Source organism: Balaenoptera ricei, chromosome 17 (assembly GCF_028023285.1).
Source record: "Balaenoptera ricei isolate mBalRic1 chromosome 17, mBalRic1.hap2, whole genome shotgun sequence".
NCBI lineage: Eukaryota > Metazoa > Chordata > Mammalia > Artiodactyla > Balaenopteridae > Balaenoptera > Balaenoptera ricei.
The window spans coordinates 83,033,860-83,051,730 of NC_082655.1; the positions used below are offsets into that span (position 1 = coordinate 83,033,860).

The following is a 17,871-nucleotide window of genomic DNA, read 5'->3' on the forward strand; positions in this document are numbered from 1 at the left end:
GAGAGCAGGCTCTCAACATAGCTCTCTTTGCCATCAAACATAACAGCAATTGCTGCCATTAAGCACCTACTAAGTGTAAACCTTTGAACTAGGCGTTTTTATTATTATTTTTTTACACTCACAATAACGCAATGAGACACACAATTCTTAGGCCTATTTTCCATACGCAGAAACTGAGACTCGGCATGCTTAGCTTGCTATCTCAAGACCCCACAGTCAAGATACAGTCAGGCCACTTCAGGGTCAGATGAGATCCCCGAGGTCTCAAGCCCTCACCCTTCCTGCCCAGAGGGTAACTGAGTGTAGCAGCAGAACCAGTGGCCTCCCTGATATCCACTCCCTCTTCTTCCTTACTAACAAAATCCCAATTTTATTTGAGCAGCAACATACATGTTTAAAAATCCTTAATTTCACTGATGTCTCTTTAGTGGAGGTGACCCTATGTAACAGGGTCTGGCCAAAGGTAGAGGTCCTAGGGAGAATACTCCTTCTCAGAGGAAAAGTTCATTTGGAGAAAATCCTCCAAGCCTACACTTCTCCTGAGAATTGAGCCTGGAGAATTCAGCTTCTACCTCACGACTGCAAAAACAAACCCTACACTAAGGCAGCAGAACTCAAAATGAGTCTGGCCCCCTGGCCTTCTTGTGGCAGGGGATAAATTCAACCCATCTCTTCAAACACTCCAATACAACTTCCTACTATTTGTAACTGAAAGCCTTCCCTAACTAATTTGCCAAGTAAGAATTTCATTGACTAAGTAGTATAGTCCTTATATCATAGATCATAACTTTATTTCCCAAATCAGATTCTTTTTAAAACCCTGGAGCTGTGAACCTGAGCTTACCTACTGGGCTCTGTTGATAACACTGAACCCAGGAAAGAGACAAAAAATTTTAATAATTACCTACATGACACAGAAAAAATGGGGTAGATGGTGACAAAGATGAGAGAGATTTTTTCAAAAAAATACCTTTTTACATTATTTGGGTGTTTTTTTAACCATGAATATATAGTCTAGCCAAACTATGTAAACAGCTTTTTAAAAGAAAGCAAATAAATCAAAGGAGGATATATTAAATTATACCTTTTCTGCCAAGAAATCAACAAAATATTACCTGTCTTGGGTCCAGAGGATAATTCATGGTGTTTTTCTGTAGTAGTCTTCTTTTCAGCTGTTAATGACTGCAGACAGATAATGATAACAATAATAATAATTAATGATGATGTAGTAGTTTATGTGACAAGGGCTAAAAACCAACAATATTACATAAAATACTCAAGAACTTACACTACACCCCTTTAACATATTCCTCTGTTTTCCTTTATTTACCAACAAGTATTCCCAAAGCAAATACTTATAATGCATTTTTATATTTTTCCAGAATCTAAACAGAGAGCTATCTAACCTTTAGGTGTCTAAACTTTAGCGGTGAGTACTCCTTCTTACGGTGAGTACTTCAAAGTTACCACAGAAACCAAAATTAACCAGAATATCTCGCTGCCATTAGATTCTAAATATATAAGCATTTCATAAATATACGTCTTTTAAAGAGCAGGATGCTCAACAGTTTCATCTTCTGAGAACAGTTTCAGTGTGTATCCTTCACTTACAAAGAAGTACAAAGGTTCTGCATGACAGAAAGACGTGAATACTGCTTTGCAACAATTTTTAAGGAATTCAAGGATGAGGAGAAAAAAGTAACACACCAATTACAGCGTTCTGAAAGAAAATAAGGAAGGGAATTCCAAAGAAATATAATTACAGTGGCCTGAACTCTCAGGAATCTAGGCTTTGTCCTTCAGCATTCAGGGAAAAAAATATGATGACTTTACCAGCGTCTCAGGAGTCTCCTGAAATCCTTCTCCACACCTGAGCCATGCTTCAGAGAGGGAAGCTTCTGCCCCCACAGTCCTGAGCCCTGCTCGTCTGCACTGCAGTGGACTCTCTCCTGGAAAGGATGGGTATTCTACGCCCCAATTTCTTTTTCTCTGTAGAAATGGTTTTCAAAGAAAAAAAACAGTGAAATCAACTTCATTAAATATACATTAACAATTAACACCGTGGAAGCCCAGAAATGGCATCGGTGAGAGCATAGTTTTTATTTTATTTTAAGTATAGTTTCCATTTTATTGTCTTTTCAAAGAACAGTATTTCTTCAGTCTTTAAGGACTTAGCTCCTTACATGGGCTTTGGTGGAGGTTGTGGGGCAGCACCCCCAGATCTAACACAAGGTGATGGTGTTTAGTCCTTCCAGACTTTCTGAGAATGATTCCTGACTACCTTGCAGTGAATGGCACAACTCATGCAGTTATGCACTTTCACATACAGTCTGGGAAGCACACACGCGTCGAAAACACTGGCTTCAGAAATGTCCCTGAAAGCTTCGGCCTCTACTGTGTTCCAAATGACCAATTTCTTAACAGCCTTGTCCTTGGGCCCACGTCGCGAACAGCTGTGCAGCGAACAGGCTGCACACGTCTGTGGCCCTTTTAGGCATGACCACTGTTCCTTCTTTTCTTGGTCATCCTGGAATTGAGAAGGCGAGAGAGGACTGGCAGAGTTTTTAAACGTCTCTGAACCGCCACAGAAAGAAAGAGTCACGAGATAGCAAAACCAAAAGCACGTGGACAATGCAACTAGACAACAAACTCCATAATACAAGCGTGTGAGGACAAACAACGAACGCTCCAAAGTTCTGCATGGTATCATATCTGAGAGGAAAGAAGCTGAGAGAAGCAAGGGAGCAAAGGAGGACTGAGCACAGACATCTGGTGTTCACCAGGAAGGGGAGCAGGCAGCCTGAGAACGCACCAGAAAGAGAGAGGGCAAGGGCTCCACCCTAGAAGACCCAAAGGAGCCAAGGAGTTTATACCCACCAACAGTGACAACACTGACTTCTTTCCTCAAGCTACTGTGTTTTTTTTTTATTTTCTTATTTTTTTATTTTTTTATTTATTTTTATTTATTTTTGGCTGTGTTGGGTCTTTGTTTCTGTGCGAGGGTTTTCTCTAGTTGTGGCAAGCGGGGGCCGCTCTTCATCGCGGTGCGCGGGCCTCTCACTATCGCGGCCTCTCTTGTTGCGGAGCACAGGCTCCAGTCGCGCAGGCTCAGTAGTTGTGGCTCATGGGCCTAGTTGCTCTGTGGCATGTGGGATCCTCCGAGACCAGGGCTCGAACCCGTGTCCCCTGCATTGGCAGGCACATTCTCAACCACTGCGCCACCAGGGAAGCCCAAGCTATTGTGTTTTGTTTTGTTTTTTTAAATGTCTACGACAGACAAATACTCACTTTATAAGTTTTTAAATTTGCATTTTAAGGAAAATTTTAGATTTGCATTGGGAATCAAATTAAGGTCAACTACTATGAGCTGATCACCTAATCAGAAATAAAATCCCTCATCCAATGCCACTGTAGTTTAAAAAAATAAATTAAGATTAAAATATAACATTAAAACTTTCTTAACTAGGAAGAAGGGAACAAATTCATAAAAATAAGTTCAGCCATAACATAGATGGTATTTTAATACTTAACAGGTCTAAGCATGTTCCTTCTCATGCAGAAATTCCTATGGTGGGGCAGGACTGCAAGAGGAAGAGGCATCTATCCTCAAGAAGGTGCTACCCTCCACAGACACCTGTCAGGGTTCAGTTATCTGACAGCTCTGAGAAAGCTCACTTAGTTATCTAGAACAGTAAAGAAACTGGAAAATATCACTTGGTCTACTCAGAGTCCATACACACACACACACACACACACACACACACACACATACACACACACACACACATATATTTTAAACTCCAGAATACCTCTTTAATACATTAAATCAGCCCAGGTCGGCTCTTTAACCAAGTCGGTGATACCAGGGATGGGACAGGGAAGGACAAAATGAGCCTGAAATATCTTAAGCCAGAGAGTGAGAAAGTGCCCAAGGAATAATGAGGACATGTAAAAAGGACACATGAGCCTGAATGAAGGGGCTCTCACTGGCCAAATGTGGGACATTCCAGCATCAAATAAATAATGACAGTAAGGATTATAACCTACTGAATAAAATAAGACTGTAAGTCTACATTGATATAAACAAATAAATAAATGACGGATTTAGAAAATTATCAATGAATGCTAAAACTAGTAGGTAAAAGTTTGAGGATGAAGAGGATATATACATGATCACAAAATGACTCCCCCAAAATTACTTATTAATTCCAAAGGGAAAAACAGTAACTTTACAGTGGAGAAACCTGTCAGACACCATCTTAATCAAGTCATGAATGTTGATGTAAACCAGCATCAAATGCTTCTTAATATGAGGCACCAACCAGAATACAAGACAACCTCCACAGTATTACCACCAAAAATGCATACCCTAAATCTAAACAGAGAAAATATCAGACAAGCCCAAAATAACTGGCCTATACACCTCAACAATGGCAAGGTCAAGAAACACAAAGTCTGAGGAACTATCCCAGATTAATGCAGGGCTAAAGAGGCATGAAAAGAAAATGAACGTATGATCCTGGGCTGGATCTTGAACCAGGGAAAACAGATCATCATTAGGCAACTGATAAAATTAGAGCATAAACGACTGATTAGATAACAGTATTGTATCAATTTTTAATTTCCTAGTTTTGTAATTATACTATGCTTATGTAAGAGCTGTCCTTATCCTAGGAAATAAACATTTTGGGGCACAGGTTCACTATGTCTCTCAATTACTTTGAAATAGTACAGAAAAAAATTAGATATACACATGTAGAGAAAGAGAAACAGACAGAAAGACCAATAATAACAAACTGGTGAATCAGAATAAAGGGTTACTGTATTAGTTTCCTAGGGTTTGACATAACAAGTTACCACAAACTCAGTGGCTTGAGACAACAAATTCTCACAATTCTAGAGGCTTCAAGTCCAAAAATGAACGTGTTAGTCCCTCTGGGGGCTCTAGGGAAGAATCTTTCCTTGCCTCTTTCTCGTTTCCGGTGGCTCTAAGCAATTCTTGGCATTCCTTGGCTTGTAGCTGCATCATGCCAATCTCCACCTCCATCATCACATGGTATTCTCTCCTGTGTGTATCTCTGTGTGTCCTCTCCTCTTCTTATAAGGACACCAGTCACTGGATTTAGGGCCCACCCTAATGCAGTATGACTTCATATTAACTAATGACATCTTCAAACACCCATCTCCAAATAAGGTCATACTCTGAAGTTCTGGTTGGACATGAATTTTTGCAGGGGACACTATTAATCCACTTACAGTTCCACTAGAAAAAACTTCATTATGTTATTCTTGCAAGTTTCCTGTAAGTTTGAAATTTTGTCAGAATAAAAAGTTATCCTGCCCCGCCCCAACACACACACAAAATAACTATATAAGCCCAGGTTGATGCCAGGAAGAAGAATGGGAAACAAATACAGTCAATTCTCATTATTCAAAGTAGTTAACGTTCTATAAAGTCGCCAAAAACAACAAATTGGCAAATACTGAACCATTGCTCCTCAGGGAATACAGCGCAGTTCCTGTCAATATGAAACCTTACTTTTTGTGTGTTCCTGTTTAAAGACACCTTATTTAATATATATAGCTTATTCATTAACATTGAACTCATGGCCATCAGCACTATAACTCATGCCTGAACAAAGCTTATCTAACACACATACTTTCTCCATAATGCACATCACAGATGTCCTGCACTTAGGAACACCAGACAGCACTTCAGCACTATGTTTGGGGGCCATTTTAAACAGTGACATCACCAACACAAAGCACAAAAATGTGAAAAACGTGGCACTAAAAAGACCAAGAAAAGGGCCCTTGTTTAGAGTGTGAGAGCTAGAACAAGCAGAGTGGGGCCTTGGACCTCGGTTGGAAACATGGGTGTCAGGTGACTCAAAATTTTCCCTGCTCTACATATGCCTGCAAATGAGTATAAAAGCACCAAGAGCACTGATTTGGGGATTACAAATAAATTTGAGCAAGTAGGCGATTTCATAAATATAGAATCTTTGAAAAATGAGGACTGACTCTACTTTGAATAGAGCATACTTCAGAAAAAAGCAACCAATTAAAACACAAAAAGGTTAAACTCTGTTTCACTGTTTTACTATCCACATCAGCCCCTCAGAGACCACTTTTCCTTATTATTGGTGCTCTGCTCAATTTTTCATTTTTTTTTTTAACATCTTTATTGGAGTATAATTGCTTTACAATGGTGTGTTAGTTTCTGCTTTATAACAAAGTGAATCAGTTATACATATACATATGTTCTCATATCTCTTCCCTCTTGCATCTCTCTCCCTCCCACCCTCCCTATCCCACCCCTCTAGGTGGTCACAAAGCACCGAGCTGATCTCCCTGTGCTATGCGGCTGCTTCCCACTAGCTATCTATTTTACGTTTGGTAGCGTATATATGTCCATGCCACTCTCTCCCTTTGTCACATCTTACCCTTCCCCCTCCCCATATCCTCAAGTCCATTCTCTAGTAGGTCTGTGTCTTTATTCCCGTTGATTTCTTAAGTACACCATGCTTATGTATTTTATTTACTCATTTTGAAACTTTACTCCCTATAAAACCAGATGCATTCCACTATACACCTGTGGGATACTCCCCTTGGAAAGAAGTGAAAATTTCTAAATATTGTTTTGGATATCATGTAATAAATTTGGGGAACAAATCAGATGTCTAACAATCCAAAAAGGAAGTTTCCTTGGGTATCTGAATAATATATGTATCCAATATATCCCAATGGCTCTAGCCACATACTTGAAGGATGTCAACCCTTTTTCACCCAGAAATTGATCTACATTAAGCAGAGACAATGATTCAGTGGCTCTCAAATCTGCTCCTGTCAAATATGAGGAACAGATGTAAAGTGTTAACCACGTCAGCTAGTCGGGAGGCATTGTGATGCTCAGAGCCTGTCCCATCAAGTTTATTGCGCATTTGTGTTTTCCTTCTCTCTGGCAACAGAACGTTTCTCAGGCCTGTCACTCACTGCTTTGGTTACATCTGACTTGTCCTTTGCTTCTCTGGATTTCATCCATACTCAGATTCTTTACAGACTAGAACCCCCTAACTTAATATAAAAGACAGAATTCTAATGTCCTCATCTTCAGTCTGTCAGTAAACATGTACTGAGTGCTCACTGCAGGCAAACACTCTGCCAGGCCCCAGGGATACAAGACGAGCAAGAAAGACTGCCCTCCAGCAGCTCAGGCAGTGGCAACAGAGACCCTCCCACAAATTCACTGACGCGAGGGCCTGAGCCTAAGTTCTGATACCTACTATCCGGGCCTTCGACAGCACTCTTCAGCCTCCCCTTCTGCTTCCCCAGCCAATCTGTTCTACTCCCCTTGCTGCTGCCAAGTGGAGCATTTCCAACACCACACCTGCATCCATGGAACTCTTTGCCAGAAATCACCTCTCCTCTTCCTTTAGTCTCTCCAACTCTGCCACGGACCCCGGCTCATCTTTTCCATGAAATATCCCTCAGTGCCTCCACTTAATCCCTCCCTCTGGGACAACAGCCTGTTTCCTGCCCCATCTACTCCTTTCCCTAGAATAAGAGCTCCTGAGGGCAGGAGTCTCATGCCTCTTCATCTTATCCCCAGTGCATGGCACTCCCCACTGAGGTACTCACTAAATGACTCTTGAATGAATATGCAAATTTCTTGACTATTACCACACCTGTCACAAAATCTAAAATATCTAAAGTAAATAAGTCAGTAAGTATAAGCCTAAGGGTAAACACAGCCCTCAGGCTGCGTTAAAGTCATTTCCATTTCATCTACTTATCCTCATAAACAATACCTCTGCCACAGCTCTCTAAAACATGTGTATTTCTCTCTCCACAGTGTTTACTCAGCCGCAGAGCAGGTGCTTACAGGCGACTTCACTACCCAGCCTTCTCATCCATCCACATTTCTAGTGACAAAACACACTCCCACCACCACAGTTTTGGGCGCCCAACCTGGCCAAGGATAATCATAGGACATCAGCCTGGCCACAGTAACTGGTCCAGGGATGCCATGGGACCCAAGTTGAGGCAGTCAGAGGCCCTCTCCAGGACTTTTCTAACTGGGGCTACTGGAGAAGATTCTCTTCTTCCCAACTTGGCCAAGAGTGTGACCCCAAAGCAGCCAGCCACCTTGCCCCATATAATATGAAGAAACCTGAGAAAGAAAGAAGAGGCACAAATCATGCTCCAGGCTGTAAGTCAAGTCCCTGAGCTGCCCAGGTGCCCAGATGCTGTCAACTGCAAGCCAACCCATCAATCTTCTGTGCCTCTGTCCAGCTGAAGTTGGCCTTCAATCACCAGCTACTGAAAGAGCTGGACCACAATACTCAGTAAATATTCCTACTGAGCTGAAATGATTCACTGAGCCCTCTGAAGGTATACAGCTAAAGACAGTTTCCATCTTCAAAAACCTTGGGTTCTAAGGATATAATTAGAGTGGAGGAAGAAACAGACCAAAATTGGGCTGATGAACTCAAAAATAGATTGAGAGAATGTTTCCTGGAGAAAGCTGTCTTGGACTTGAACAAAGGAAGAAATGTACTTTGGCGATGGCTACCCACAGGATCCTTGATTTTCCAGGCTAGTCCTAATTCCAAATGTCCTGAGATATTATCCTCCTCAAGCATAGAAACATCCAGGAAATTTCACAAGCAGCACACAAATCCTTTCAGTTCCCATCTTCAAGCTGTGCTGTCAGACGGACCTGGCCTGAGTCACCGCTGCGCTACTGGTTGGCTACACTGACACTTCTCAAGATCCAGTTTCTGTATCAGTAAAATGAGAATAATAAATATACTTACCTCAAGACCACTACCAAGATAAAACTGACACTAATGACAATACTATGAAATAATAGTACCACAAACCACCATAACGGAAGGTAGAAGAAGAGCTGATTAACATTCAGGAGAATTAATATGAGAACGTACTTTAGACATTTTTTATAAAGATGCTTATATTTTCACACACTATGATTCATAAAAATACTGTCTTAATCTAATGACCAACTATAATATTTCAAACCTCAAAAAATAAGAAAAAGCAGCTTACTGATTAGAACTCTACGGCCTCTCAGACAGTTTAACGAGCACAAGGGAATTAGGCGACTTCCCTGGTGGCGCAGTGGATAAGACTCTGCGCTCCCAATGTAGGGGGCCCGGGTTCGATCTCTGGTCAGGGAACTAGATCCCACATGCATGCCACAGCTAAGAGTTCACATGCCACAACTAAGGAGCCCGCCTGCCGCAACTTAGATCCGGCACAACCAAATAAATAAATATTTCAAAAAAACATTAAAAATAAAGAAGAAGGGAATTAAATGACTCACTGGAAAAGGCCAGTTTATTGCAGAATCAAAGTCACTATTCCATGAGCTTCCCCCATAACCAGTGCTCTAGCCTTCTCATCTTTCTCACAGTCAGGCAATGCCGATTAAGAAAGTCCGACCCTCCTGATATGGGGACAACAGACATTAATAAATAAGAAAATAAAGGGTATTAGAACAAGTCTGAGAAAAAACATGTAAGTAAAATAAATTTTCACAAGGCATAACAAAATTTTTGAAAACTGCCTATAAGGTTCAAGACAACTTTGCCCTTTCCTTTGTTTCCTGCCAGGCTGTCTTTCCAGCTCTCTTCAGTCTGACCTGCTGGACCCCTCAGGGTTTGGCCCAAGGACTACCTTCTTCACGAATCCTCCTGTACTGTTATAGCCCTCAGTCATCCTCCTTGAACCACTCCTTTGGAAATCAGCACTTCCAATAGCACCTCCACTGCCACAATAGAGAATGCTATTTTCATGTGTTTATGTCTTCTATGCCCCCAAAACCAGGATTCACTTATAACTTATGTTCTACAAGTGGCAAACTCTAAAAGTGCTAGCTTCCAGAACTTGCTGGTTTATCCCTTGTCTGCTAAATAATTTCAGCATATGCTAAATAAGTTTAGGGGTCACCTAAATCATTGCTTCATTTAAGGAAGTTCATATCTATACTATCTTTTCCATTCATGGAAGAGTTTTTTCAGGAAAGAATCCATAGCCATTCCAGTGTTTTAAAGTTTTCGGTCAGAAAGGCATTAAATTATGTAGCAGTTTAAATTCATTTCTTCTTCTGTCATCAGAGAAAATAAAGGAAACGGTTGCCACATTTTGTATAATTTTCATGTACTTTCAAACTTAAGATTACTATGACTAAGTACTAAATGTCTGGAATGTACAATTATGCTTAACCTTACAGTACAATAATCACCTAGTTTTGGTGTCATCAAACACCTAAACTGTTCAAACAAACCAGACTAATTTACTACAGCTATTCTAAGACTCCGATGCTAGAATCCCAACCTCTAGCAACCTAGCCCTCTTTTTCTCATTCTTCTCAACAATCCGGAACTTCTTAACGTAACAATGTTGGAAATATGGTGATGTATTTAATTTTCAACACTTGAAAAGAAAAGCAGAATTATTTTCCACTAGCCCTGTACACCAGCTCAGAATACCATTAGTCTGAAACTTATTTTTTTCTGAAATGGAAAATTCCTCTGCTAGAAACCAAGCTCCCATGCCAGGCTGCCTAAAACCACTCTTGGCTCCACTGACATTACTCTTAATCCAAGGATTTAAAAGACATAAAACAATGACAGCTGCTAATATATCACACTCTGGGTCCAATTTTATTTTACTAATCACTCCCCACTCAAAAGCAAACAATGACTTTGCCTTGGTTCTTTCCCATTCCTGCTTCCTCACTGTTGAGAAGTTGAAGCACAGCAACCTATAAACTCCAACTGTGATAAATTTATTCTCATACAAAGGCAGGATTATCAGCAAGACCCCTTCAAAGGCTACAGGTTCAAGTCTTTTTCCCTCCTTCCCTCACAGTCCTCTAACCAAATCTCTACTTACAGTTCAACCCTAACCCGCCTACTCTTCAGAAGACGAAAGTCTGAATAAAATTACAATAGACTTTAACTTAAAAGCAATCAGTTAAAAAGGTGCTTAATAAAAGCTATTTGTGACAAACCTAGAGCCAACATAATACTCAATGGTGAAAAGTTGAAAGCCTTTCTGCTGATTCCTGGAATAAGACAAGAATGGCCACTCTCACCACTTCTATTCAACATAGTATTGGAAGTCCTAGCCACAACAATCAGACAAGAAGAAGAAACAAAAGGTATCCAAACTGGAAGAGAAGAGATAAAACTGTCATTATATGCAGATGACATGATCTATATGTAGAAAACCCTAAAGACTCCACACACAAAACACTAGAACTGATAAATTCAGCAAGGTAGCAGGATACAAGATTAACATTCAGAAATTGACTGTATTTCTTTATACTAACAATGAAATATCAAAAAGGGAAAGTTAAAAAAAAATTCCTTTTAAAATTGCATCAAAAATAATAAAATACTTAGAATAAAACTGACCAAGGAAGTGAAAGACTTATACACCGAGAACTATAAAACATTGATAAAGAAAGCTAAAGATAATTTAAAGAAACTGAAAGATACACCACGCCCTTGGATTGGAAGAATTAATATCGTTAAAATGGCCATACTACCCAAAACAATCTACAGATTTAATGCGATTACTATCAAATTACCCATGACATTCTTCACAGAACTAAAACAAATAATCCTAAAATTTATATGCAACCATGAAAGACCCAGAACTGCCAAGGTAATCCTGAGGAAAATGAACAAAGCTGGAGGCATAACCCTCCTGGGCTTCAAACAATACTACAAATCTACAGTAATCAAACAGCGTGGTACTGCCACAAAAACAGACATATAGATCAGTGGAACAGAACGGAGAGCCCAGAATTAAACCCACACACCTACAGTCATTTAATCTTTGACAAAGGAAGTAAGAATATACAACAGAAAAAGACAGTCTCTTTGGCAAATGGCGTTGGTTAAGCTGGACAGCCACATGTAAACCAGTAAGTGAGAGCACTCCCTCACACAATACACAAAAATGAACTCAAAATGGCTTAAACACTTAAGTATAAAATAGGACACCACAAAACTCCTACAAGAGAACACACGCAAAACATTCTCTAACATAAACTGTAGCGATGTTTTCTTAGGTCAGTCTCCCAAGGCAATAGAAATAAAAACAAATATCAACAAATGGGACCTAATCAAACTTATGAGCTTTTGCACAGCAAAGGAAACCATAAACAAAATGAAAAGACAAACTATGGGCAGGGAGAAAATACTTGCAAACGATGCAACCAACAAGGGCTTAATTTCCAAAATATACAATCGGCTCATATAACTCAGTAACAAAAAAACCAAACAACCCAATCAAAAAACATAGGCAGAAGACCTAAATAGACATTTCTCCTACGAAGATATACAGATGACCGATAGGGACATGAAAAGATGCTCAACATTGCTAATTATCAGAGAAATGCAAATCAAAACTACAATAAGGTATCACCTCACAGTGGTCAGAATGGCCATCCCATTAAAAAGTCTACAAATAATAAATGCTAGAGGGGTGTGGACAAAAGGGAACCCTCTTACATTGTTGGTGGGAATGTAAACTGGTACAGCCACTATGGAAATCAGTATGGAAGTGTCTTAAAAAACTAAAAATAGAGTTACCATATGATCCAACAATCCCACTCCTGGACATATATCCAGAGAAAATTCTTATTCAAAAAGGTACATGCACCCCAGTGTTCATAGCAGCACTATTTACAACAGCCAAGACATGGAAGCAACCTAAATGTCCACTGACAGATAAATAGATAAAGAAGATGTGGTATATAATTACAATGAAATACTACTCAGTCATAAAAAAAGAATGAAATAATGCCATTTGCAGCAACATGCTTCCCCTACCAGTGTGAGAGAGCTTCTTATAATTTAGCAGGGTCTCCAGGCTGAAAGATGTCATGTGTGAGAATTTAAGAAATGCGCATCCACATCCTGACGGCCAGAGATGAATATCCACAAGCACCCTTTCAAAGCTTCTTTCCAAACTACCTCTACCAACTCTACATCTTAAAGTAACTTCATACCCTTGTATATAAGACAAAACCATGCAAAACAAAGCCCCAGAAGCCCCCTTTCCCATTCTAAATTAGTGATCTCCTGGATCTTGTTTTATTTCCAGTTTGTGGAAAATGTTGTAGTTATCCTTCTGGTAAACAGGAGATTGGCAACGAATAGAAACACCTCTCCTCACACTCTACCGGATCATAAGCAGGTCAGATGAACGTGCCAGCCTGTTGGTATCTGTGTACTACGAGAATCTAGTACCTTGGAGGGCTCTGATTTGGTACAAGGGAGACACCCTGTTGCCAGGATAAGCACTTGCCACGTGAAATTCAGGCTCACAAAAACTCTCCCCTGCTATCTCTGACCCCAATTTTAGTACCAGGTTTTTTCACTTTCTAGGTTTCAAACACAAAGGAACCAGTGTCCAAAGGCAAGTGATATAGGCCTTAAACTTGCTGCCATCCTTAATTTCCTCATTCATAAACTTTCCTTAGAAAACCCAAATCCCCATTCCTCTTTTTAAGTAGATTGCTGCCTTCAGCCCCGATGGCCAATAGCAGACATCTATTTCCCAATGGATGAGAGAGACTCCTTCATCTTCTTGGTCATGGTTGGGATGAGGTTCATGTGGCCATCCACACACATGGTCATGCAACTCTCCAGCTGCCGCTTCACCTGAAGCTCTTTACTCCCCGCATCTATTGAATCTTTCGCTTTGTCGTTGCAATACATAGCGTACCGAGCCAGGTGGTCCTGGAACTTCTCCAACTCGCTGGTCACCAGGGCCTGGGCTTGAGCCAGAGGTGCATGGCAGCACTCAATGCACTGGTGCACTTGCTGCATGGACGCCTGGCTGTCCTCACAGCAGGCGGCGCTGCACCGGAACATGAGGCCCTGCATCTTCCGGATGTTCTCTCTCCAGACTGATCACCATAGAGTCCACCGCCTCCTGCACCCGGAGCTGCTGCAGCTCTGCCACGGCGACCCCGCGCTGCTCCCTGCCACGCCGGTGCCCACATGGACTCCCACGCACGAGCCCGCCCCCCCGAATTAAGACTTTTACCTAATTATGGGACTTCCTTGGTGGCGCAGTGATTAAGACTCCACGCTCCCAATGCAGGGGGTCCAGGTTCGATCCCTGGTCCGGGAACTAGATCCCACACGCATGCCACAACTAAGAGTTCGCATGCCACAACTAAGGAGCTGGCAAGCCACAACTAAGGAGCCCTCGAGCTGCAACTAAGAAGCCCGCCTGCTGCAACTAAGACCTAATGCAACCAAATAAATAAATAAATTACTTCTACCTAATTGTAAACCACCTCAGATATAATTCTGTAATCACACACTACTAAAGTAAAACCACCTCCAATGAAAAAAAGCACAATCGTTTAGCTATCACAAACTGAATATTTATGCTACAGATGGAATGTTTGTGTCCCCCCCATAATTCATATGTTGAAACCTAATCCCCAATGTGATGGTATTTGGAGGTGAGGACTTTGGGAGGTGCTTAGTTCACAAGGATGGAACCCTCATGAATGGGATTAGTGCCCTTTTAAAAGAAGTACTAGAGAGATCCACTATGTGTGAACAGAAAGAAGATGGCTATGAACCATGAAGTGGGCCCTCAACAAACACTGAATGTACTGGCACCTTAAATTTGAACTTCCCAGCCTCCAGAACTGTGACACATTTGTGTTGTTTATAAACCATCAGCCGATGGCATTTTTGTTACAGCAGCCTGAACAGACTAAGATAATTCAGTAGCTGCCAGACATCACTGCAAATGTTTCATGTCTATTACCTCATATAGATCCTAGGTGATATTTTAGGCTGAAATGAGTAGTATCAATTCCATTTTACAGATAAACTAACTGTTGAAGACATCCTTCAAGATCATATACCTGTAAATAGCAAAGCCAGTATCAAAATTCAAGCTAGTTTAGGGTTAGGGTTAGGGTCTTAATAGGGCTACATTTTTCTGCAAATGAGAAAAAGACACTCCCTTCTCAAGTCACTGTACTTCCATATATTTGGAAATTGTCATAATGTACTGATTTTATTAGGAAAGGTGCTTTATTGCCATCTACTGAAAGAGTGGCATAATAAGTATACAAATTTTGCAGGACATCACTACGAATGGGGCCTCTGCGGGCACTGTAGTTTTCAACCTGCACAACCAAATGCAGTCACTCTGGTGGTTAAAAACAAATGGAATTTCAATATATTTTTACCATTATTGAAAACTAAATTCAACAAACCAGTGCTTGTAATCACTTAAGCACAGAAGACACAGAGAAATATCATGAACCCTGTCCTCAAGAAATCAATATGATCATTAGACCTGTCACAAAGCACAATACAGAGAAGTAAAATAACAGAAGTTAGTATAAACATACAGAAGCAGTATGAAGGTTGCAGAGATTAATTCTAAAAACCACTTTTTAATTTCTTTCCCTCACTGAAGCCTTATAGTAACTCTGTGGAGTTAAGGCAGCAATCACAAATTCACTTCAAAATGAGGGCACATGAATATGAATTAGGGAGAGACATTTGCAGACTAAGAAGAGGATTTGTGTTTGTCACAAACATGGGCTCTTACGGTGTGAAAAGAAAGGCAACCATGGGTAAAAGACTTATTAGCAAAAGACTGAAAAAGTAAACATGCAGTAAAGAATCTAACCTCACCTAAAAGGAAGGCTAGGGAATTAATTCCCTGGTGGTCCAGTGATTAGGACTCGGTGCTTCCACTGCTGGGGCCTGAGTTTGATCTATGTTCAGGGAACTAAGACCCTGTAAGCTGCACAGGAGCAGCCAAAAAACAAACAAACAAACAAGTCTAGCCTTTGTCCTTGGCTCCTGGAAAGTAATGTCTATGCCCTTGGAATACCATGGCTGATAGAAGTGTCTTTCTTTGCCTGAGAGCTTCAGTTACACCAGACAGTCTAATAATGTGATTTAGGGTGGTGGCTAATCACACACAATACTGTTACCATGGGGGCTGGTGACACCAGAAAGACAGTATGATTTAGAGTAGAGGCTTTGAGTCACACACAGAAGAACTGGAGACTGAGATCAGCCATTTATGTCTACGTAAAGGAGCCTTAGTCTGTTCGGGCTACTATAACAAAATGCCATAAAGTAGGTAGCCTATAAACAACAAACACTTCTCAAGTTCTAGAAGCTGGGAAGTCCAAGATCAAGGTGTCAGCAGATTCAGTGTTAGTGGTGAAATCTGGCAAAGGCTCACTTCCTCACTGATGCTGAAGGGAGGAGGGATCTCTCTGGAACCTCTTTTATAAGGGCACTAATCCCATTCATGAGAGCTCCACCCTCATGACCTATTTACCTTTCAAAGACTCCATCTCCAAATACTACCACATTGAGGATTAGGTTTCAACATATGAATGGGGGTTGGGAATAGAGAACACAAATATGGAGTCCATAGCAAAGCCCCAGTAAAAACTCTGGACACCAAGGCTCAGGTGAGGTTCCGTGCTTGACAATAACCCACCTATACGGTCACACATTGATACCAAACATGTAACTCATCCTGACTCTGTGAGAAAACCACAAAAGTTCCATGATTGGAACTCACATCCCAATTTCAAAACTTACTACAAAATAATAGTAATCAAAGCAGTGTGGTACAGGCATAACAATAGACCCAGTCAATGGAACAGAATTCATAGTCCAGAAAAACCCATACATCTGTGGTCAAATGATTTCTGTCAAGGGTCTGACAAAAAATAACAGAAGTTAGTATAAACAGTGGTTTGAGACATGACATAAAAGGACAAGTTAACAGAAAATGAATAAACTAAACTTCATCAATATTTAAAACTTACGAATTTCAAAAGATATTATCAGAAAGTAGAAGGACAATTCACATAATGGGAGAAAATATTTGCAAATCACATATCCAACTAAGAATCTAGTACCCAAAATACATTAAGAACTCCCACAACTCAATAACTCAGTTTAAAACTCAGTAAAAGTCTGATAGGCATTTCTCCAAAGAGGGCATACAAATGACCAACAATCACATAAAAAGATGCTTGATATCATTAGTCATTAGGGAAACACAAATCAAAACCACAGTGTGAGATACCAACTCCCACCCGTTATAATAGTTACTGTCAAAAAATAAATAAGTATTGGCAAGGATGTGGAAAAAACCGGAACCCCTGTGCATTGCTGGTAGAAATACAAAATGATGCAGTTGCTATAGAAAATGGTACAGTGGGTCCTCCAAAAAATTAAACATACAATTACCATAGGATCTAGCAATTCTACTTCTGAGCAATTCAATTTCCCAAAAGAACTGAAAGCAGGGACTCAAATGGATGTTTGGGTTTTTTTTTTTTTAATATTTACTTATTTATTTTGGCTGTGCCAGGTCTTAGTTGCGGCACGCGGGATGTTCGTTGCGACATGCAGACTCCTTAGTTGCAGCACGCAGACTTCTTAGTTGCTGCATGCGAACTCTTTGTTGCGCATGCATGCAGGATCTAGTTCCCCGACCAGGGATCGAACCCAGGCCCCCTGGATTGGGAGCGTGCAGTCGTACCCCCTGGACCACCAGGGAAGTCCCTCAAATGTATGTTTAAATATCAAAGTTCAAAATAACATTATTCACAATAACTAAAAACTGGAAACAACACAAATATCCACCAATGGATGAATGGATAAACAAAATAAGCATGTATATATAAAGAAAAACTATTCACAGCCTTAAAAAGGAATGAAATCCTGACACATTGTAGGTTTACGACCTCAGGAGTCCCCAGGTGAAGTCTGAAACTGGTGCCCATGCATAGAGGACAAGGAGAGACCAAAGAAG

The 17,871-nt window shown here is 40.6% G+C and overlaps 1 protein-coding gene and 2 pseudogenes across 8 annotated transcripts in view; all 3 read right to left on the minus strand.

The window, feature by feature from the left end:
* Positions 1–17,871, minus strand: part of SPIDR (scaffold protein involved in DNA repair) — a 358,585-nt gene that overhangs the window by 314,868 nt on the left and 25,846 nt on the right. For all 8 annotated transcript variants that reach the window (XM_059902231.1, XM_059902230.1, XM_059902227.1 and 5 more), the window contains exons 2-3: positions 1,834–1,989; positions 1,116–1,182 (exon numbers count right to left, since the gene is read on the minus strand). In XM_059902231.1, coding sequence (XP_059758214.1) covers positions 1,116–1,182; positions 1,834–1,989 — 223 coding nt within the window. The remainder of the gene's footprint in view (positions 1–1,115; positions 1,183–1,833; positions 1,990–17,871) is intronic.
* On the minus strand, positions 2,150–2,526 carry LOC132351767 (small ribosomal subunit protein eS26-like; annotated as a pseudogene).
* LOC132352086 (protein FAM136A-like) lies at positions 13,575–14,741 on the minus strand (annotated as a pseudogene).